Below are 15,901 nucleotides of genomic sequence, written 5' to 3' on the forward strand. Positions count from 1 at the left end.
GAGCATATCTTTCGGTCCCATACACGCCCAGAGTTTGAATGCCAGCGCTGCTTCAAGTCTTTCAAGGATGAAAAGGATCTAGGCCGGCATTCGAGAGTACCTGTGCCTTGTGAGATTTCAAGTCATAGACCCCGAGAAAATGAGGGCATTAATGCAGCCCAGTCCAAGGAATTACGTAGGGGAGTTAAGAAACGCAACCCAGGAACTGATCCAAAAATGGGTGAAGAATGGAGATTGAATGACATTTATAAGATTATCTTTCCAGACGCAGACGATAACCAGCTACCTACACCTACTATGATAAATAGCTGGCATTCTGAACGACAGAGCATGAATAGGTTCCAAGAACACATTATGCAGAGTTTGGGATGCAGTATCCCTTTTTTTAATAAAAGAACATATGTATCAGAGGTTATTCATAGCGGCTACCCAGTATTGCTAGATGCTGTTAGTCAGGGAATTACATGTCTCAAGTGATAATACAAATTTGCTTTAATGAGGGGGCTTGAACCTACAGTCTCTGCGCCTGCTCCAACAGAGCGCACCTTTGAAGCCAGCCATCCACCACCAGGGGCAGACTCCACGTCAAATCTAGCCTTATCATCGCTGATATCCTTATTGAACATGATCTGGCTAGGTAACTCTGGATATTTCACAGCTGGTCTCCCGAGTCCGATCAGATCGCATGCGTTCTTATCAAGAGCTCCAACAATACCATTCCGACTTCTAAATCCGCCTATCACAAGCAGTGTAAGATCAGGAAACCTGCGGCGAATCTCTTCACTCGTGCGTAGGAAGAAACCTTCGCGAATACTTGACCGAGATTCGGCAGAGTTCGGTTGCAGGGACGAATTGGTGCTCATCATCTGAGGGTCTTCGAAAGATCCACCGCTGAGATTGATGTAGTCAATTTCCTCCTGCTGAATCAACTCTATCTGTCGTAGCATCTCGGCCATGCCCTCTTCGTCTTTGAAGTCTGCCGAATTGATCTTTACACCAACGCAGAATGACTTGGGGACTTCTTTGCGGATGGATCGGATAATGCGAAGAACTAGTTGGACGCGCTTGTCTGTTGAACCTCCAAACTCATCATCGCGCTGGTTGCTGTTTGATGACATGAACTGAGATAGTAAGAACCCATCTGTGATCTAGATTAGCAAGTATACCAGTTTGTTTTCTCGTACCACTGGTGACTTACGTGCTGCGTGAACTTCAACGCCTTGAAAGCCAGCTTGGTAAGCTAGTCGCGCAGCTTCAGTGAATTGTGCGATAACAAGATCGATGTCATGCCGTGTCATGGCCCTCGGAGTTCCAAAGACCAACATACGGATCAATTTTGCGACGGTGTTGTCGCCGAGATTAATGGGAATGGCACTCGGCGCGATCGTCTTTGCGAATATGCTTCTCTTTCCCGCTCCAATTGGAGATTGGCGCCCTGGATGGTTTCTAGCACATCACTCCAGTTAGTTACAATCTCTTTCAATCCTCACTCCATCATTCGGATTCTGGACTCACAATTGAGCAATCATATGACAGTTCTGATTCTTGGCAGAAGCTGTCCACTCTGACCAACTTTTCAGCAAGGCTGATGTAGTTCCGGTGACTGCGACGTCTTCATTACTGCCAAGATACTGGTCCGAAACCATGATGTTGCCTATATATTGTCAGAGAAAGCTTTTTCACGCGTGAAGAAAAGTCTTTGCTGTGCTTTACCTGTGATTAGAGCTGCCCAACCACCTTGCGCCCATCGCTTATATAATGCTCTATGATTGCCAGATGGTAGTAAGTTGTCGGCCATCTTCTCAGACATTCCAGTCTTGACAAGCCTGTTTTTGAGGACGAGTCCGCATCGAAGTCGAAGTGAGGAGCTAGCTGCAGAATTCATTGTTGACGTTTTTTTTGTGCTACTGAGAAGTTTTGAGGGATTTTCCTCTGATTACGGTTCAAAAAAGACAGTCAATTACTATTTAACAGCATCATCTACCCACTTCCTAGGTAAATATCTTTTATCGCTGTAACTAAACATCACGAGATGTTGAATCTGGCTGCGGAGGAACTCTAGGGTGAATCAGGACCCGAATCCTCCGAAGCTAAATTCACTCGAGTCAGTTAGTCCCCACATTGGCTTCCTCGTGTTAGTGCCGTCCGGGGTTTCGGCCGGGAACAAATCCAGCCAGGGTCATTCCCAATCAACAACCCTTCGGCCGCCTTCACATGCCAACCTTTTACAAAATAGACATAATATTTAGCTTAGATATAGCCAAACAGTTTTGAATCTTCACCACATCCGTTTTGTCCTGTTCTTGGCCCTGTGCTCAGCCCTCTCCCCTGAAACGCCACCTGCGACGTCTCTCCCCCAAAACACATTCCCCGACAGACAATTGGCTCTTTGACAAAAACACCTCCACAGATCTCGGAACTTGACGACGCAGAGATACGATTGGCTCCTCAGAAGATAGACGAGGTCTTGGTATCAGTTACACATGTGCCGCTTTCGCCGTTCGCCATGACCTGTTTGCCGATCATGGTCCGTGGGCGGAGCTCAGAAACTATCACTCTGTTTTAAGTGCAAGTGTTTTATGGTTAATTAGCAAATCGCTGTTTAGAAATGGCTGTTTGACGTTTTGTTTGACAGAGTGGCTGTGTTCTTCGGGAGACGAGGATTCCGGGTCTTGGCTGGGCGGGAAGGGTCAAAGCGTGAGTGAAGCTGTGCGGTGCGTGATATGTTTGTCTGGTGATGTTTGGCAGATTTTGAGGCTACCATCGTGAAGCTGTTGAATGTCTCGAGAGTGTCTTGTGTTTTACTTGGCTGCTTCTTTGGTGGTGATATATGTGCATTTTAAGAAGGCCGTAACAGGAAACTGGCTCGTTGACTTTTGTATATAAGTCTGATCATCTTCTTTTCATTGTTCTAATCATCAGCATCAACAATCAGCATCAGTACCATCTTCTTCCCTTTTAATCACTTCTCTCCTGCCGGTCAGGTCTCTTGTTCCAGTTCCTCTGACTATTTCACTTCTCATCTCTTTGCCCACCTTTCTTCTCAAACCTACATCACGATAATATCACAGTCTCAAAATGGCTCCCATCAAGAACATCATCCTGGCCCTTTTCGTCGCTGCCGATCTCGCAGCAGTCTCAGCCCACAGCGTCATCACCAATGCAGTTGGTGATGCCGGTGGCTCTGGCATGGCCCTTGGTGTTGATACTTCAACTCCTCGAGACGGAACTCGAAGACGCCCTTTCCAGCAAGACGCAACTCGCTTCCGAGGCAACGCCGCTGATACCGTCGGCGAAACCTTGTCTAACGGTGATAACGACATCGAGCAGGGAACATTGGATATCATGGAAGAGACAGGTAAGCTAAGATACTCGATCTTAGTAATGGTTACACAGACTTACACTCAAACCAGGAAGCCAGCTCCCTCAGGTTAACCCCGGTGGTAGCCTCGAGATGACGGTTCATCAGGTCAACTCAGACGGTGCTGGCCCATACACCTGCATGATCAACGCCGACGGCACCGGTACGTCATGGGATAACATCCCCGTGACGACTAATGTCGAGGGTAATGAGCGGGGACGCAACCGGGACGGCGAGATGGGAGACTTTCCTCTTGTTGCCTCTATTCCTGCTGGGCAGAACTGTACCGGAACAGTCGCGGGCGAGGACAACGTCTGTCTTGTCCGCTGTCAGAACCCGGCTCGCGCTGGCCCATTTGGTGGTGTGATTCCAGTCCAGATGGCTCAGGCCAATGGCGACACTGCTGGTAATGCTGGTAACGACGGAAACACGGGAAACAATGGCAATGCTGGTAACGGCAACGCGAATGACAACACCAACGATACCACCAACGATACCACCAACGATACCACCAACGATACCACCAACGATACCACCAACGATACCACCAACGATACCACCAACGATACCACCAACGATACCACCAACGATACCACCAACGATACCACCAACGATACCACCAACGATACCACCAACGATACCACCAACGATACCACCAATGATACCAACAACGACGGTACCACCGGTGGTGCCAACGGTAATGCCAACGGTAACAACAATGGTAACGCCAATGGTAACGCCAATGGCAGTGGTAATGACGATGAGGAGGAGGAGGATGAGAACGACGCTGGCACTCGCAACAACCGCCGTGCCACTCGCTTCTTTGCATAAATGATAAGCCGATAATGATTGGTAACGCAAACTTGGAAACGGAAGACCGGATCACCGACACATGGGACTGGACAGGAGGGGGGATGGAAGCAGGATATCTACATAGTATATTTGGAAGGACGATAGTATAATAAGATTTTGCTGATGAACCCTTGTTCCTCCGTCTTTGTTGGTGATTTTGACCCTTAGTTAATTGACTTTCGGATCTAGGGGACGAGGTATAATAATGATTTCTTTATCCTTTGACCAGATTTCTCCGGAATGTTCCCGCACTTCAATGTCTCATCTTAGACGTTGTCTAGGCCACAGTTCGTGGAAGTCGGATGATCACTCACTGTTGTAATGACTGCACAGGGCCAGTCGGAACCCATCGATGGTCAGTGTCACTGACAAGTAGTCTATGATCTTCAGCTAACATGTTTCGTCAACGTGTCTAACCAGCAGTGCAAACAATCCGGGCCTAAGAAAGTTAACTGCAGGATCTGTGCTTCAAGGCGATAATTTTGGGAAACAAATAACACGTGAATAAACAGCTCTGCATCATGCTAGTTGTTCCTCCGTGTCATGGTGGGGTGCGTTGCGCCCCAAAAACCTCGGAGGATCTGCAAGCTAGCGACGGAGGAACTCAGATAGACCCATAAATCCAACTCACTCTTGCCGTATAGACCCCGCATTCAGTGTTTTGTTTTGTGACTGTCTGCTACAGGGGACAATTCAGTGGCGTCTGGGGATACCGAGGATAGCGGCACTCGCATTCTAGAATGGACCCGACTACCTTCCATATAAGTCCTCAGAATGGGATGCAATGTCTGGTATAGACACAGCCCAGCAACTTGAATTTCCGATTACTTCTCTGGTCGCTATCGCATACAATGGAAGAAACTCAGGTAATCATTGTTGGAGGTGGACCAGCAGGTCTCGCCCTGGGACTATCACTAGCCCGACTAAAGATCCATGTTAGTAGCCACCCACAGCACCCTGATGTTCAGTACTGACAATTCACTCTTGGCAGTCCGTCATTCTTGAAAAAGAAGCAGAGATCACCACAGACCCCAGAGGCGTATTCCTCACCGGAGATGCCGTCAGAATACTACACAGCCTCGGGATCAACGATCTAGCGGGCATAGGTCATGGTAAGTCCACACGCTTCGAAAGCAAATTCACCTGCATACTGAGTCACATGTACTAATCTCTAGTGACACAGAAATGCCACATATTAATGTTCATCGTGGTGCATTCAATGCTCCCTCATTCTTCTCAATTCGCATTGGGGACATCAACAGTCTTGAACAAGCCTTACCTGAAGGCATTTTGCAAATGCAGCCCCGTCTAGGTATGGTTTCTCTTAAGTCCCACGGATGCGTGTCTTCTATGCTAACAGCAGATACAGAGGGGGCTTTGAGGAAGGCTATTGAGGAGTCAAAGTTCTGTTCACTACGTACAGCCTGCGAAGTGGTCTCGCGGTCTGAACAAGATCCACCAGTGATCAACTTCAGCGACAGCCAAGGCACACGACAGCAGATCAAAGGAGAATGGCTCATCGGCGCCGACGGAAAACTAGGTATTGTCCGAAAGCGCTTCCTAGAACCAACAGTGGGCATCAAGCAAGAAGCTGGACTCTATCCTTACAGCGGTACTTGGATAGCCGCCAATCTGAAGATGAAGCTCCCGACTCCCGAGACTCATCCTGACTTCCCACTTTGGAAGTTTGGGTACTCGCCACAAGAGGTTTATGATCTTTTCTGGCCTATCGGGTGGCACTTTTGCACCCCGCCTGGAAAGGCTACTGCTTCTGGAAGATTTGGTCCTTATGAGGAAAGACTTTGGCGTCATGAGTTTGCCCAGGATGAGTCACTTATCAAGGATAACTCGGAGGAGCTTTTCTGGGAACATATTACGCCGATGATCACTCTCAAGGGAGACAGCAGTCGCAAGCAAAGGTTTGACGGCCCCGTGCAGTACCCACGAGATTGTATCGAGATCCTTCGCTGTCGGCCATTCCACTTTGTTCACAAGGTTGTTGATCGCTGGTTCAGTGGCCGTACAATCCTGATTGGCGATGCAGCTCACGTCTTTCCACCTTTCGCAGGTCAAGGAATTGGCAGTGGCGTCAGAGACGCTCACCAACTTGCATGGAGGTTAGCTCTGATGCTCCATCCAGATGCCAAGCCCGAAAACCACGACAAACTGCTCAAGTGCTGGGAAGCCGAGCGACGTCATAGCATCAACGACGCAGCGCGATTCTCCATGATCAACGGCCGCATCTGCAACAATGAGCCATCTTTATGGTTACGTTTCTGTTTCCGGCTTTTGATGTCTCTGCATGGCACGCCTCTTTTTCGGTATGTGGACTATATGTCTTATAAAGAGAAGAAGGGCTTTTCGGATGTTGAAAATGGGTTCTTTGTCAGGGGACGAACAGGTGGTTCCCGTCTGCCTCAGATACACATGAGATCAAAAGGCCAAGTAGGATCATTCTTATCGGATGAGCTTTTACGAAAGGACAATACGATCTTCACTCTGGCGGTTGTTAGTGACGGGGAACGAGCCAATCAACTTAGTCTATACGCCGAAGCAAGGGCCGCAGTCCAAGAAGCCGGACTTTCATCCGTCATCTCAAACGATGCCGTCGTTATTTACGATGCACAGTCGGGAGACTCATCACTAGGCCAAAAGACACTTTCAGACATAAATGGAGAGTTTGGTCATCTCACGGTCTGTTCACCTTCACAAGTCCCTGCCGCTAATGGACGTCTGGCGAATGGATACGACAGCTCAGTCTTTGTCAAGCGTCTTGGGAGAGCCACGAAATTTGCTATTATTCGACCTGACTTTTTTGTCTTTGCTTGTGCTTCTGACTATGCTGGGCTGGTCAACTCGCTGAACTCGTTGAGAAGTTTTATTGGGTTCTGCAGGAATAAATAGTATATAATACAGAGCTAGAAACGTGCTATGTAGTTTTGTGGCATCTAGCTGTTCTTCTCTTGATTATTTCTTGCAAATTGATAGTTTATTGCTTATGCTCTTTAAACCTTGGTATCTGAGAGAAGTATAGAAGTAATTAATTTGGTTCCAGTACTTGAAATAGACATAGGGTAAATTATATCTTCTAAAACATCCAATAAGGTAATCGTAGTCACAGAATCTTGTATTATAATTTAAGAAACTAATTCAAATATAAGTGGCAGCATTTAAATATACGTCCCTGACACAGAGTTGACCTTTACTCGCCAGTGGATTTCACGCCTTTGATAGCATGCGCAAAGAGGATAGTAAGGCACTACGTTGATATTCACTATAAAAGCTAATACTAATAAGTTCACTATAGGTCATAACTCTAGACAGATTGCCGTCAAACGGTGTTACATAAATCTGCTAAACAGGAAGATCGCCACTCTCTGTAAAGAGACTACTACACGTGTCAGAAATCCAACTCTGTTAGGTAAATGGTCAGCAAGTCCTCCTTCTACAAGGCTCGCACAGGTGAACGAACGATGCTTACTGAAACTTGATAACATTCCGCAACGTTCCAACCCGCGCCATAGTGACTTCAAGGACATCGCCATCTTTGAGAAACACCTTGGGACTATGGAAGGCACCGACTCCAGCGGGCGTTCCAGTCATGACCGCTGTACCAGCCGGTATGGTTGTTCCTGTACCAAGTCTGTTAGCAATGATCCGGCTCGTGCGCAATGGTGAAGTACCTTGACTCATATGGCTAAGAATCTGCTCTGGCGAGAACACCATATCCTTCTTGAACTCCGCTACCTGCCTGACCTCTCCATTGACCTTTGCTTCTACTGAAAAGCCTGAACCATCACCAAATATGGCTGGGCTGATCAAAGCAGGACCAATAGGGGCAAACTTGTCGAAAGCCTTAGCGAAAAAGAATTGACCGGCAGAATGCTTGGGAAGCTGGTACATGCGACAGGAAACATCGTTTCCTACGGTGTAACCCAGGATGTAGTCCTTGGCTTCCTTGGGAGATATGTCGCGACATTGTTTAGAGGTGACAAATACAAGCTCGCCCTGTAAGGTAATTAGTTCCAGGTAGAACCAGTTTGTAGTGAGGGTGGTGTCCTACCTCGTAGTCTGGAAGACTCTTTGCGCAGAAGTCATTGATTGGGATGTCTTCGTCTGGGTTTGCAAGGGACGCAGCTGGTTTGGTCCATAGAGGAGGAACCGATGTCAAGGTGAGCTGGAATCCTGTTAGCGATTGACTGGGAGCGAACTTTCTGTTTCATTTTTGTATACCGAAGCTTCTTTGGCATGACTGCGATAGTTCAATCCAACGCAGTACAAAGGCAGATCATCTCTTGGCATTGGTGCTAACAGCTTGGCTCAGTTAGCATAATGAATTCGTGAAGGCTTTATTTTACTGAAGTTATAACACAAAGAGACTTACACGACGAATTGTTACTGTTCTGGTCTCATGGTTATCCGTCAAGTCATGTAACGACTTGACCGCGCTGACTTTGGTACCAACAGTTGGCGGGCCTTGAGCATCGGGACCAAGATTGGCAAAATATGTTTCCCGGTCCTCTTCAGACTCAAACTTGATAAGTACAGAGAAATTGGCCATCGTGTTGGTATGTCACAGGGTATGTTGCCAATCCATAATTCCCCATTGATATCAGTGTTTAAATACATCTTCTCTGCAAGTAGGCCCTTTTGTGGTACTTCAGGACAGGCTTCGGCAGAAGCTGCTTGTCCTGCGATGCTAAAATGCGGGGAAACATAAACTGCGGCAGATCTCAAGTTTTGACTTTTAAGATCCTCCGACGCGGGATTAGCTGCATTGAAACCGCCGAGGTTGGTTAGTCATCGGAAATAATGCCTGAATAATCCCTCGGAGCATCTCGTGAATCCACAATCTCGACCATTTCTCGCTCAGTCGCATCTTCCGATTGCATCAGAGCATAAACGAGACCCAGTAACCCGGTACTGGTCTTCCGTATACGAGTATTCATCGACAAGCGGCGTATCTATTGCTGGTCTTCTATCGAGAGTATTTCCTGTACGAGGAAATGTCTGCGTCACCGTCTTCAGGCGGCGGAACATTCGGCGCAGCTACCTCTGCTCATCGGCTGAGCACCAGAGTCTGTGACAATTGCATTCGGTTCGTAGACCCCGCATCCACTCTCGGCACCGCGGTATCTGACAAATCTCCATCTTGCAGCTCCAAAGTCCGATGTGAGACATCCCGACAATCTCTGACGGCAAGCCGCCAGGGCTAACTAATTCGACCGGCTACAGGTGATCTCGGTCAGCCGTCATGCACCCGTTGTCTCGAGCGCGGCAAGACATGTAGCTACTCAACAACACGTCGCCGGCCCGGGCCAGCGCCGGGCTCCGGGCGCCAGCCACGGGGAATCCGTAATCGAAGGCATTCTGGTAAGAGTTATTTGTGTATTGATAAGGCATTGCGGTATCTAATCACTTAACTTAACATCGTAGAGGACGCTACCATACAGGGCAATTCTATCTCTGAAGACACTATCTCTTTAGCTGCAGCCGTTTCAGATCTGCCCTCTGAAAGTCCTGTGAGCCTTGTTACTTCACATGCACCTACTCAAGTTAGCAATCAATCGTCACAAGGTCCAAACATCTTACCCGAAGAGGAAGCATATCTGTAAGAAACGACCCCGCATGGTCATATAACTCCGGGCAATATGAGCGTTCTCATGTCTTTCCGCTAATCATGTCAGGGCTGATGAGTACTTCAAATCCATAAATGAAGCCATACCTCTATTCTCTACAGCAGCAGTACTAAGCAGCAAGAATATTCTCTCAGACTGCAGCAGTGAACTCGTTGAAGCATTGCTTCTCATCACAGCCAAACTCCTCGGCTCCAAATTTGCATCGACTCATTTTGACCTCGACGGTCGCATAGACCAAATCCTAAGCAACACGACTCTTCAAGAAGATACAGCCGGTGACTTTCCAAGTCTCGACCTCTTTCGGAAGTTCTGCTTACTCGTCTTCTATGAATTCCACCAATTCCCTGGCCAACAAGCCTGGATGCGGATAGGAAAGATCGTCCGGCTGGCGTATTGGATGGGCCTTGATCGTCTGGACATAATCCAATCTGTTTCCCCAGAGTGGTCCAATGTGAGCGATGCGGACCTTCAAAACTGGAAACTTGTCTGGTGGTGTGTATATCGTCTTGACTCGTACGCCAACCTCTCATCCGGCACACCGTACCAAGTTGATGAACGACTTGTCAATACGTCTTTAAATCACCAGTGTCAGCTTTCTCAAGGTTTTACTGCCCCGTGCAGGTTACCTCACGATCCGCGTGGTCTTCCCGACCTTCTCTTGCTTGTCAAGGCTGGTAGCGAAAACAGCTTACTTTTCAACATCCATCTCATCACCATCACTGTCTTGCGTCAATTTGGCAGAGCAATGAGTATGCGCTATTTGGTTCCTCACGAGAACCTCATGGCGATCTTACTCGACGCAGAACGTACGCTATCTGCAATACGTCTAGCCTTACCACGGAACTTCTTGAACCCTGGAAGAAACGCGTTCATGAATGAGTCAAATACAAATCACCACGCGAGATTAGCCTCGGTGCTTCATCTACATATGGCTCAACTGCTAGCTGCCCTCGCGAGCTGCTACTATCTTCCAGAAGGGGACGATTGGACGCTTAGCTGGCAACGTGTTCTGGAAACCTGCCAGAACATAGCGGGGATAGCAGAAAAATGGGACAGCAATTACACTCTCACCGTGGACCCAGCACTTTCGCTCATCAGCTTGACGGCGCTTGTTTTCTTGGATATTCACAAGAAGTATACTGAAAGTACTAACACATATCTCATATCCGAGATTGAGAATTGCGAACTTCTTCTTTTGCTCCAACTTGAGCAATTCTCAGCTCATTGGAAGCTTCCAAGTTTATTGATTTGTAAGTCTAACCGTCAAGGCTATTCTTCTGCTAAATCTCGCCTCTAACGATTTGTATCAGTGTCATTCAAGAGCTTCAAGGAGTCGGTGACAGGTCCTCTCTCTTATCCACACATCCAACTTATCCTGTCCCGGTTTGAGAGTCCTTTACACCCAAGATGGTTACAGTTCCTGTCATCTGCTCAAACGCATCTCGAGAACGTGATATGGTGACATGGTACTTGAAGTCAAATTTGGAGATATTTCTTCTTGTTTCCACGAATCCTTGTCTCATCAGATCAGCTGTCTGAATCACCATCTTCTTGTATCAAATTCCTTTTTGAGATGGCGTCAGTTTTGGATGTCAAATGTAGAGTCAACGTTTAGTACACATCATATAACGACCGCCCAGGCACTAGCTTAGATCACAGTAGTCACGAGGAATGGGAATGTTATCCATCAATAAAGGTATATAGCATTAAACTCATTCAGCTAGCTCATTAGACTAGATCAAAAACAATTATCGTAGACGGGCAGATACGCGTTTGCTATCGCGCTGCCCTCCTCGCGTGAATGTGAGAAGACGTTACTTAGACCTTGCTGGGAGCAACCTCGTGGACCTCCTGATCCAGAGAAGAAACTCTCTCGGTCTCCTTGCTGAGAACCTCCTTCTCAACGTGCTCGAGATCGACATCAGCCACAGCGGCGTTGTCACCATCGATAACCTTGGCCAACTCCTCAAGAGTAGGTCCACGAGTCTCAACATACATGAAGAAGATGAAAAGAACCTCACCAGCGACCCAGATGGTGTAGATAAGGTAGAGTCTCCAGGTGTTGCCACCGTAGCCAGTTTCCTTCTCGCCTTCGGGGACGGCGGGAGCTTGCCAGGCCTTGAACGCCAGAGGATTGAGATAGTTGTTGAGCAGAAGAGCGATTTGGACCGAAATGTTGAGGAACATCAGACCCTTGGCACGGAGAGAGTAGGGGAGAATCTCAACAGCATAACCGATCAAGAGACCAGACCAACAAGTCGAGTAAAAGACACCATGAAGCCAGACAAGGAAGATCATGGCGTTATTGGCGCCAGGGGCCTGGTGCTGCTCGTGGAGACCGCAGGTAAGGGTCCAGAAGAGTAGAGTCAGGCACATACCACCAGTGGCGAAGAGGAAAGAGAAGCGACGGTTAAGGCGTTCGACGAGGAGAGCGCAGCCGATAGAGACAAATAGATCGAGAATAGTCTTTCCGGCAGTGATGATAAGACGTTCGTTCTCGCTATCGAGACCAGCGTTGATGTAGAGACGGGCAGAGTAGTTGGAGACAACACCATTGCCTGACCACTGGGAGAAGAGACCGAGGGAGAAGAGGACGAGGAGACGGTAGCGGTTACCCTTGGTCTTGAAGAAGTCGGTATATCGGGAACTGTTGTTGGCGAGCTGCTCGGCCTTGATGGTGTCGCGGATCTCACGGTACTCGAATTGGACAGTTGGGTGGTTCTCGTTGCCGTTGGCGTGGTATTTAGAGAGGATGTGAAGTGCTTCGTCCTGGCGGTCCTTGGCGATGAGGAATCGAGGGGATTCGGGGATCCCTAGAGGACATTTGTTAGCAAAATCTTGGAATGATTCCATTCAGGAGATTAACTTACACCAGAGAATCACGAGCTGAATGAGACCGGGAGCACCCTGGAGGATGGCGGGGAATCGCCACGACCAGTCACTGTTGCCGCCACCCCAGTAGTGAGTACCGAAGCAAGTCCAGGAAACAAGCAGAGAACCCATGTTCCAGAGACAGTTATAAACAGTGGTGAAACGAGCACGGTGCTGAGGATGGCACAGCTCAGCGAGAAGCATAGGAGAGGCAATCTGAGCGAACGAGTTGCCGAAACCGAGAAGAACACGACCGCCAGAGTAGGTAGCGTAATCGGGAGCTCCAGCCTGCAGACCGGCGCCAATAGCCATGAGGATAAAGCCGAGAGCGATACAAGGGCGACGTCCCCAGCGATCGGCGATAACAGGGACAAGAGGGATAGAGGCGACTGAACCGATTTGATAGAGAGCGACCAAAAGACCGAGTCTGCTACCCTCGGGCTTGTCGAAGAAGTCATTCCAGGTGTCAAAGTTTTGAACGACACCCATGTACATACTAAGAAACGCGCCAAGTCAGCGACTGAATGAATCACCAGAAAGTTCGGGGAATGCCTTACCCATCCCAACCAGTTCCCATAGAGGAAACACAAAGAACGCATGCGTAGAAGGTCAAGACCCTCAGGCCGGGGTCCTTGTACCAAGTAACATGCTCGAACTTGGGAGCTTCCTCCTGAAGCTTCTTTGTCTTCTCGTCGACGCCGAGGCCGATGATGTCCTTGATACCCATGACGATTTCTCAATCGAGGGGGGAAAGTGTTAAAAGTGCAGTAGAGTGAATTTATTCTTCTGCCAGAAGCACTCTGTGGCTTAGCAGATTGTTGTTGAGGTGAAGAGTGAAAGCAAGACTGACAAAAAATGGGGGGAGATCCCTGGATAGATATAGAAAACGCGTCGAGTGAGGCCAGAACAAATCTGAAATGTGACGGGCGTGCGGACCGGGTGCAGACCCCAGATTGACGGAAGAACCGAGCAGGCAAAAGACAGCAATGAATGAATCAAATGGCAGGCGTCCGCTTAACGGTGGGTTCCACTCACTGTTCGGAATGGGCGATCTTGTTCCACCTTGGCTGTCTTGGAAGTCTTGGTAGTCATGAGTCCCAAGCCAAGATGGAGGCCGGGCCGCCCTCATTTCAGCAGGGGTGAAGAAATGGAGAAAGTGAAATCGAAAGTCACAAGCTGGGGGATCTGTGCCTCGACTCCACTGTGCTCTTTTTTGAACTGATGTTGTTGCACGGAGCACCCCGTAGACTAAAGCATTATTATAATGGGGCTCTGCGATTAAGCCGCCCATGGGGGGTGATTTTCGCTATTAGCCTGTTACCGAAAAGGGGCCTTCTCATCTCGCCACGGGGGTTTTTCGCGAGGAACACCATGCTACAACATCGTCTTTTGTCTGTCAGGCACCGCATCAGATTTTTTTGCATCTGATCTGATCTTTTGGCTAGAATCGTCGGGCCCAAACGTGCGACAGACATAACATCATGGACATGACCGATGCTTACGCTTACGGGACTGGGCTCTGTAGATCCCATTTTGCCTGTAGCACGACGCTCTTGGGGCAGCCATCAAATTAAGCTGTGCCTTCGATATTTGCCATCTTCCAAGACAATCTTGAAGCCATCAATAAGCCATCGAACATCGAAAAATGAAGAAAACACGGCGAGAATGAAATTCCACGTGGTGCGGAATCATGACCCGTGACTTTTGCTCAGGCGGCTTCGGGGATATTCTCCAGTCTTGGCCTAGAGTGGCATTTGGCTAAATACGGGTAAATGCGGGTAAATAAACAACCTTATATCAGTCCGCCAATCACGACCTGATACCGAATTCTCTTCTGATCGATCAATGCAATTTATCGTGTTGGTCTTCGTAAAACCCGAATATTAAAAAACATGCAAATCCCGAGTTACTCTCGGCATGCCAGCTGAAATAGCCATGTTGCGAATAGCGGCAATTGTCATGTGCACGGAATTTAGCCGCCGTTGGACCTAGAACCTGCACGTCGCATGATAATCCTAGAACAGCCCAAAGCCAAGACTATAAACTGGAGACGACAGAGGTTCTCAACCGTCTCCCAAGACCTTGGCGCTCACGAACCCAATTTTCTTTGTGTCGACGATATCTCCACTTAACAAGACTTGTCCTGAGCTCGACCCGCCCTTGTTTGACATGGAGTTCAGGAACCGAGGGCCGAAATTCCCCAGACCCAGATTCTGAGATATCCACTGTTTTCTGGTGTCGAGCGTGACTGATCTGATGGGCTGAATCGACTCCGCTACGAGAAATAGGACGTTCAGCTGACGATGTCGCCGGCTTCCTATCGTATTGTGTCAAGATGCACTGACATAGAATGGATTCTGCCTCTGTTACGCGATTGCAATGGCTGGGCTTGAGACCAAGTTCGTTTGCGCAATGCCAAGGGAGACTTCTCCATCTCTAATAATGGATAGGTTAGAAGAGATATAAGGAACCCTTCTTATAATAGCAGATTACTATACTCTAGAAGCCATTGATTCCTGGACTGTTATATCATGCAGCGTTATTGTGGGCGTGGAATCACATGTTTGCAATGTGAAAAGATTAAAAATTCAGTTGATTAAGAAAACGCGAACATAAAATATAAAGAAACTGAGTTTCTTAATAAAAAACGTACTTCTCAATTTCTATAGTACTCCCCATATAATAGCAGCTTGTATACTTCCATGTATTTCGAGCTCTGTAAAATGATAATGCTTTCTAATACTCTATAGCCTAGGGTAGGTACATCTCAGACGCGATTCAACGCGTGAAGGTTGCGCGAATATCCACTCTGGAGAATGGGTCGTTCAGAGACATCTAGGCTGAAACATGTTAATTTACCCATTATGAGCCACTGCCACGGTTCTCGATGCAGCATGCTTGATGGTTTCCTGCGTGTGGCAATTACCAAGACTCTTGGCCCTCGGAAAGCTATGGATTTACCCAGCGGTCTCACGCACACAGTCAGAACATCGTCATTCAAGGATAGTGATTGGGCTATGAACTTATCCAAAAGGAACATCGAGGTAGCCAAGCTGCCAAGCAAGCTTGTGGATGTGAGAAAACTACTTGGCGTGGAGAAAACATCAACCCCAGGGGGAATGGAGATCGGCAGACGCGACCCACCTGGATCTCTTAACAAATATGAGAATTAAAATGG

The 15,901-nt window shown here is 48.0% G+C and overlaps 6 protein-coding genes across 6 annotated transcripts; 3 read left to right on the plus strand and 3 right to left on the minus strand.

Annotated features, from left to right (window-relative positions):
• Positions 1–405: 405 nt before the first annotated feature.
• FOBCDRAFT_244017 (uncharacterized protein) lies at positions 406–1,646 on the minus strand (the record flags this gene model as incomplete). Its single annotated transcript, XM_031190887.3, has 4 exons — positions 406–438; positions 516–1,141; positions 1,199–1,446; positions 1,516–1,646. The coding sequence occupies 4 exons, from the start codon at positions 1,644–1,646 to the stop codon at positions 406–408; spliced, it is 1,038 nt and encodes a 345-aa protein (XP_031032118.3).
• Positions 1,647–3,078: 1,432 nt separating this feature from the next.
• On the plus strand, positions 3,079–4,196 carry FOBCDRAFT_244018 (uncharacterized protein; the record flags this gene model as incomplete). The annotated part of the gene is made up of 3 exons (XM_059610574.1): positions 3,079–3,358; positions 3,414–3,812; positions 4,111–4,196. The coding sequence occupies 3 exons, from the start codon at positions 3,079–3,081 to the stop codon at positions 4,194–4,196; spliced, it is 765 nt and encodes a 254-aa protein (XP_059465944.1).
• Positions 4,197–5,064: 868 nt separating this feature from the next.
• On the plus strand, positions 5,065–7,117 carry FOBCDRAFT_145398 (uncharacterized protein; the record flags this gene model as incomplete). The annotated part of the gene is made up of 4 exons (XM_031190889.2): positions 5,065–5,148; positions 5,205–5,325; positions 5,397–5,525; positions 5,583–7,117. 4 exons carry the CDS (start codon positions 5,065–5,067, stop codon positions 7,115–7,117), a joined length of 1,869 nt encoding a protein of 622 aa, XP_031032120.2.
• Positions 7,118–7,690: 573 nt separating this feature from the next.
• Positions 7,691–8,774, minus strand: FOBCDRAFT_146563 (uncharacterized protein; the record flags this gene model as incomplete). Its single annotated transcript, XM_059608230.1, has 4 exons — positions 7,691–7,845; positions 7,897–8,221; positions 8,277–8,390; positions 8,598–8,774. 4 exons carry the CDS (start codon positions 8,772–8,774, stop codon positions 7,691–7,693), a joined length of 771 nt encoding a protein of 256 aa, XP_059465945.1.
• Positions 8,775–9,219: 445 nt separating this feature from the next.
• Positions 9,220–11,314, plus strand: FOBCDRAFT_190418 (uncharacterized protein; the record flags this gene model as incomplete). The annotated part of the gene is made up of 5 exons (XM_059608693.1): positions 9,220–9,291; positions 9,449–9,586; positions 9,652–9,824; positions 9,997–11,102; positions 11,163–11,314. The coding sequence occupies 5 exons, from the start codon at positions 9,220–9,222 to the stop codon at positions 11,312–11,314; spliced, it is 1,641 nt and encodes a 546-aa protein (XP_059465946.1).
• A 221-nt stretch (positions 11,315–11,535) lies between these two features.
• FOBCDRAFT_190421 (general substrate transporter) lies at positions 11,536–13,632 on the minus strand. The gene is made up of 3 exons (XM_031190892.3): positions 13,281–13,632; positions 12,723–13,219; positions 11,536–12,665 (listed from the first exon to the last, which is right to left on the minus strand). Exons 1-3 carry the CDS (start codon positions 13,448–13,450, stop codon positions 11,671–11,673), a joined length of 1,662 nt encoding a protein of 553 aa, XP_031032123.2. The 5' UTR covers positions 13,451–13,632; the 3' UTR covers positions 11,536–11,670.
• Between the last annotated feature and the right edge of the window lie 2,269 nt (positions 13,633–15,901).

The sequence above is a fragment of the Fusarium oxysporum genome, chromosome X, assembly GCF_013085055.1.
Source record: "Fusarium oxysporum Fo47 chromosome X, complete sequence".
In the NCBI taxonomy this organism is placed as follows: domain Eukaryota; kingdom Fungi; phylum Ascomycota; class Sordariomycetes; order Hypocreales; family Nectriaceae; genus Fusarium; species Fusarium oxysporum.

What these genes read in the sequence shown, in the direction of transcription:
- FOBCDRAFT_190421 (XM_031190892.3), bottom strand. Translation starts at nt 13,450, where the DNA reads ATGGGTATCAAGGACATCATCGGCCTCGGCGTCGACGAGAAGACAAAG. An exon ending in ATGGGAACTGGTTGGGATGG is followed by an intron (nt 13,220 to 13,280) that starts GTAAGGCATTCC and finishes CGCGTTTCTTAG; the next exon opens with TATGTACATGGGTGTCGTTC. An exon ending in TCAGCTCGTGATTCTCTGGT is followed by an intron (nt 12,666 to 12,722) that starts GTAAGTTAATCT and finishes AATGTCCTCTAG; the next exon opens with GGATCCCCGAATCCCCTCGA.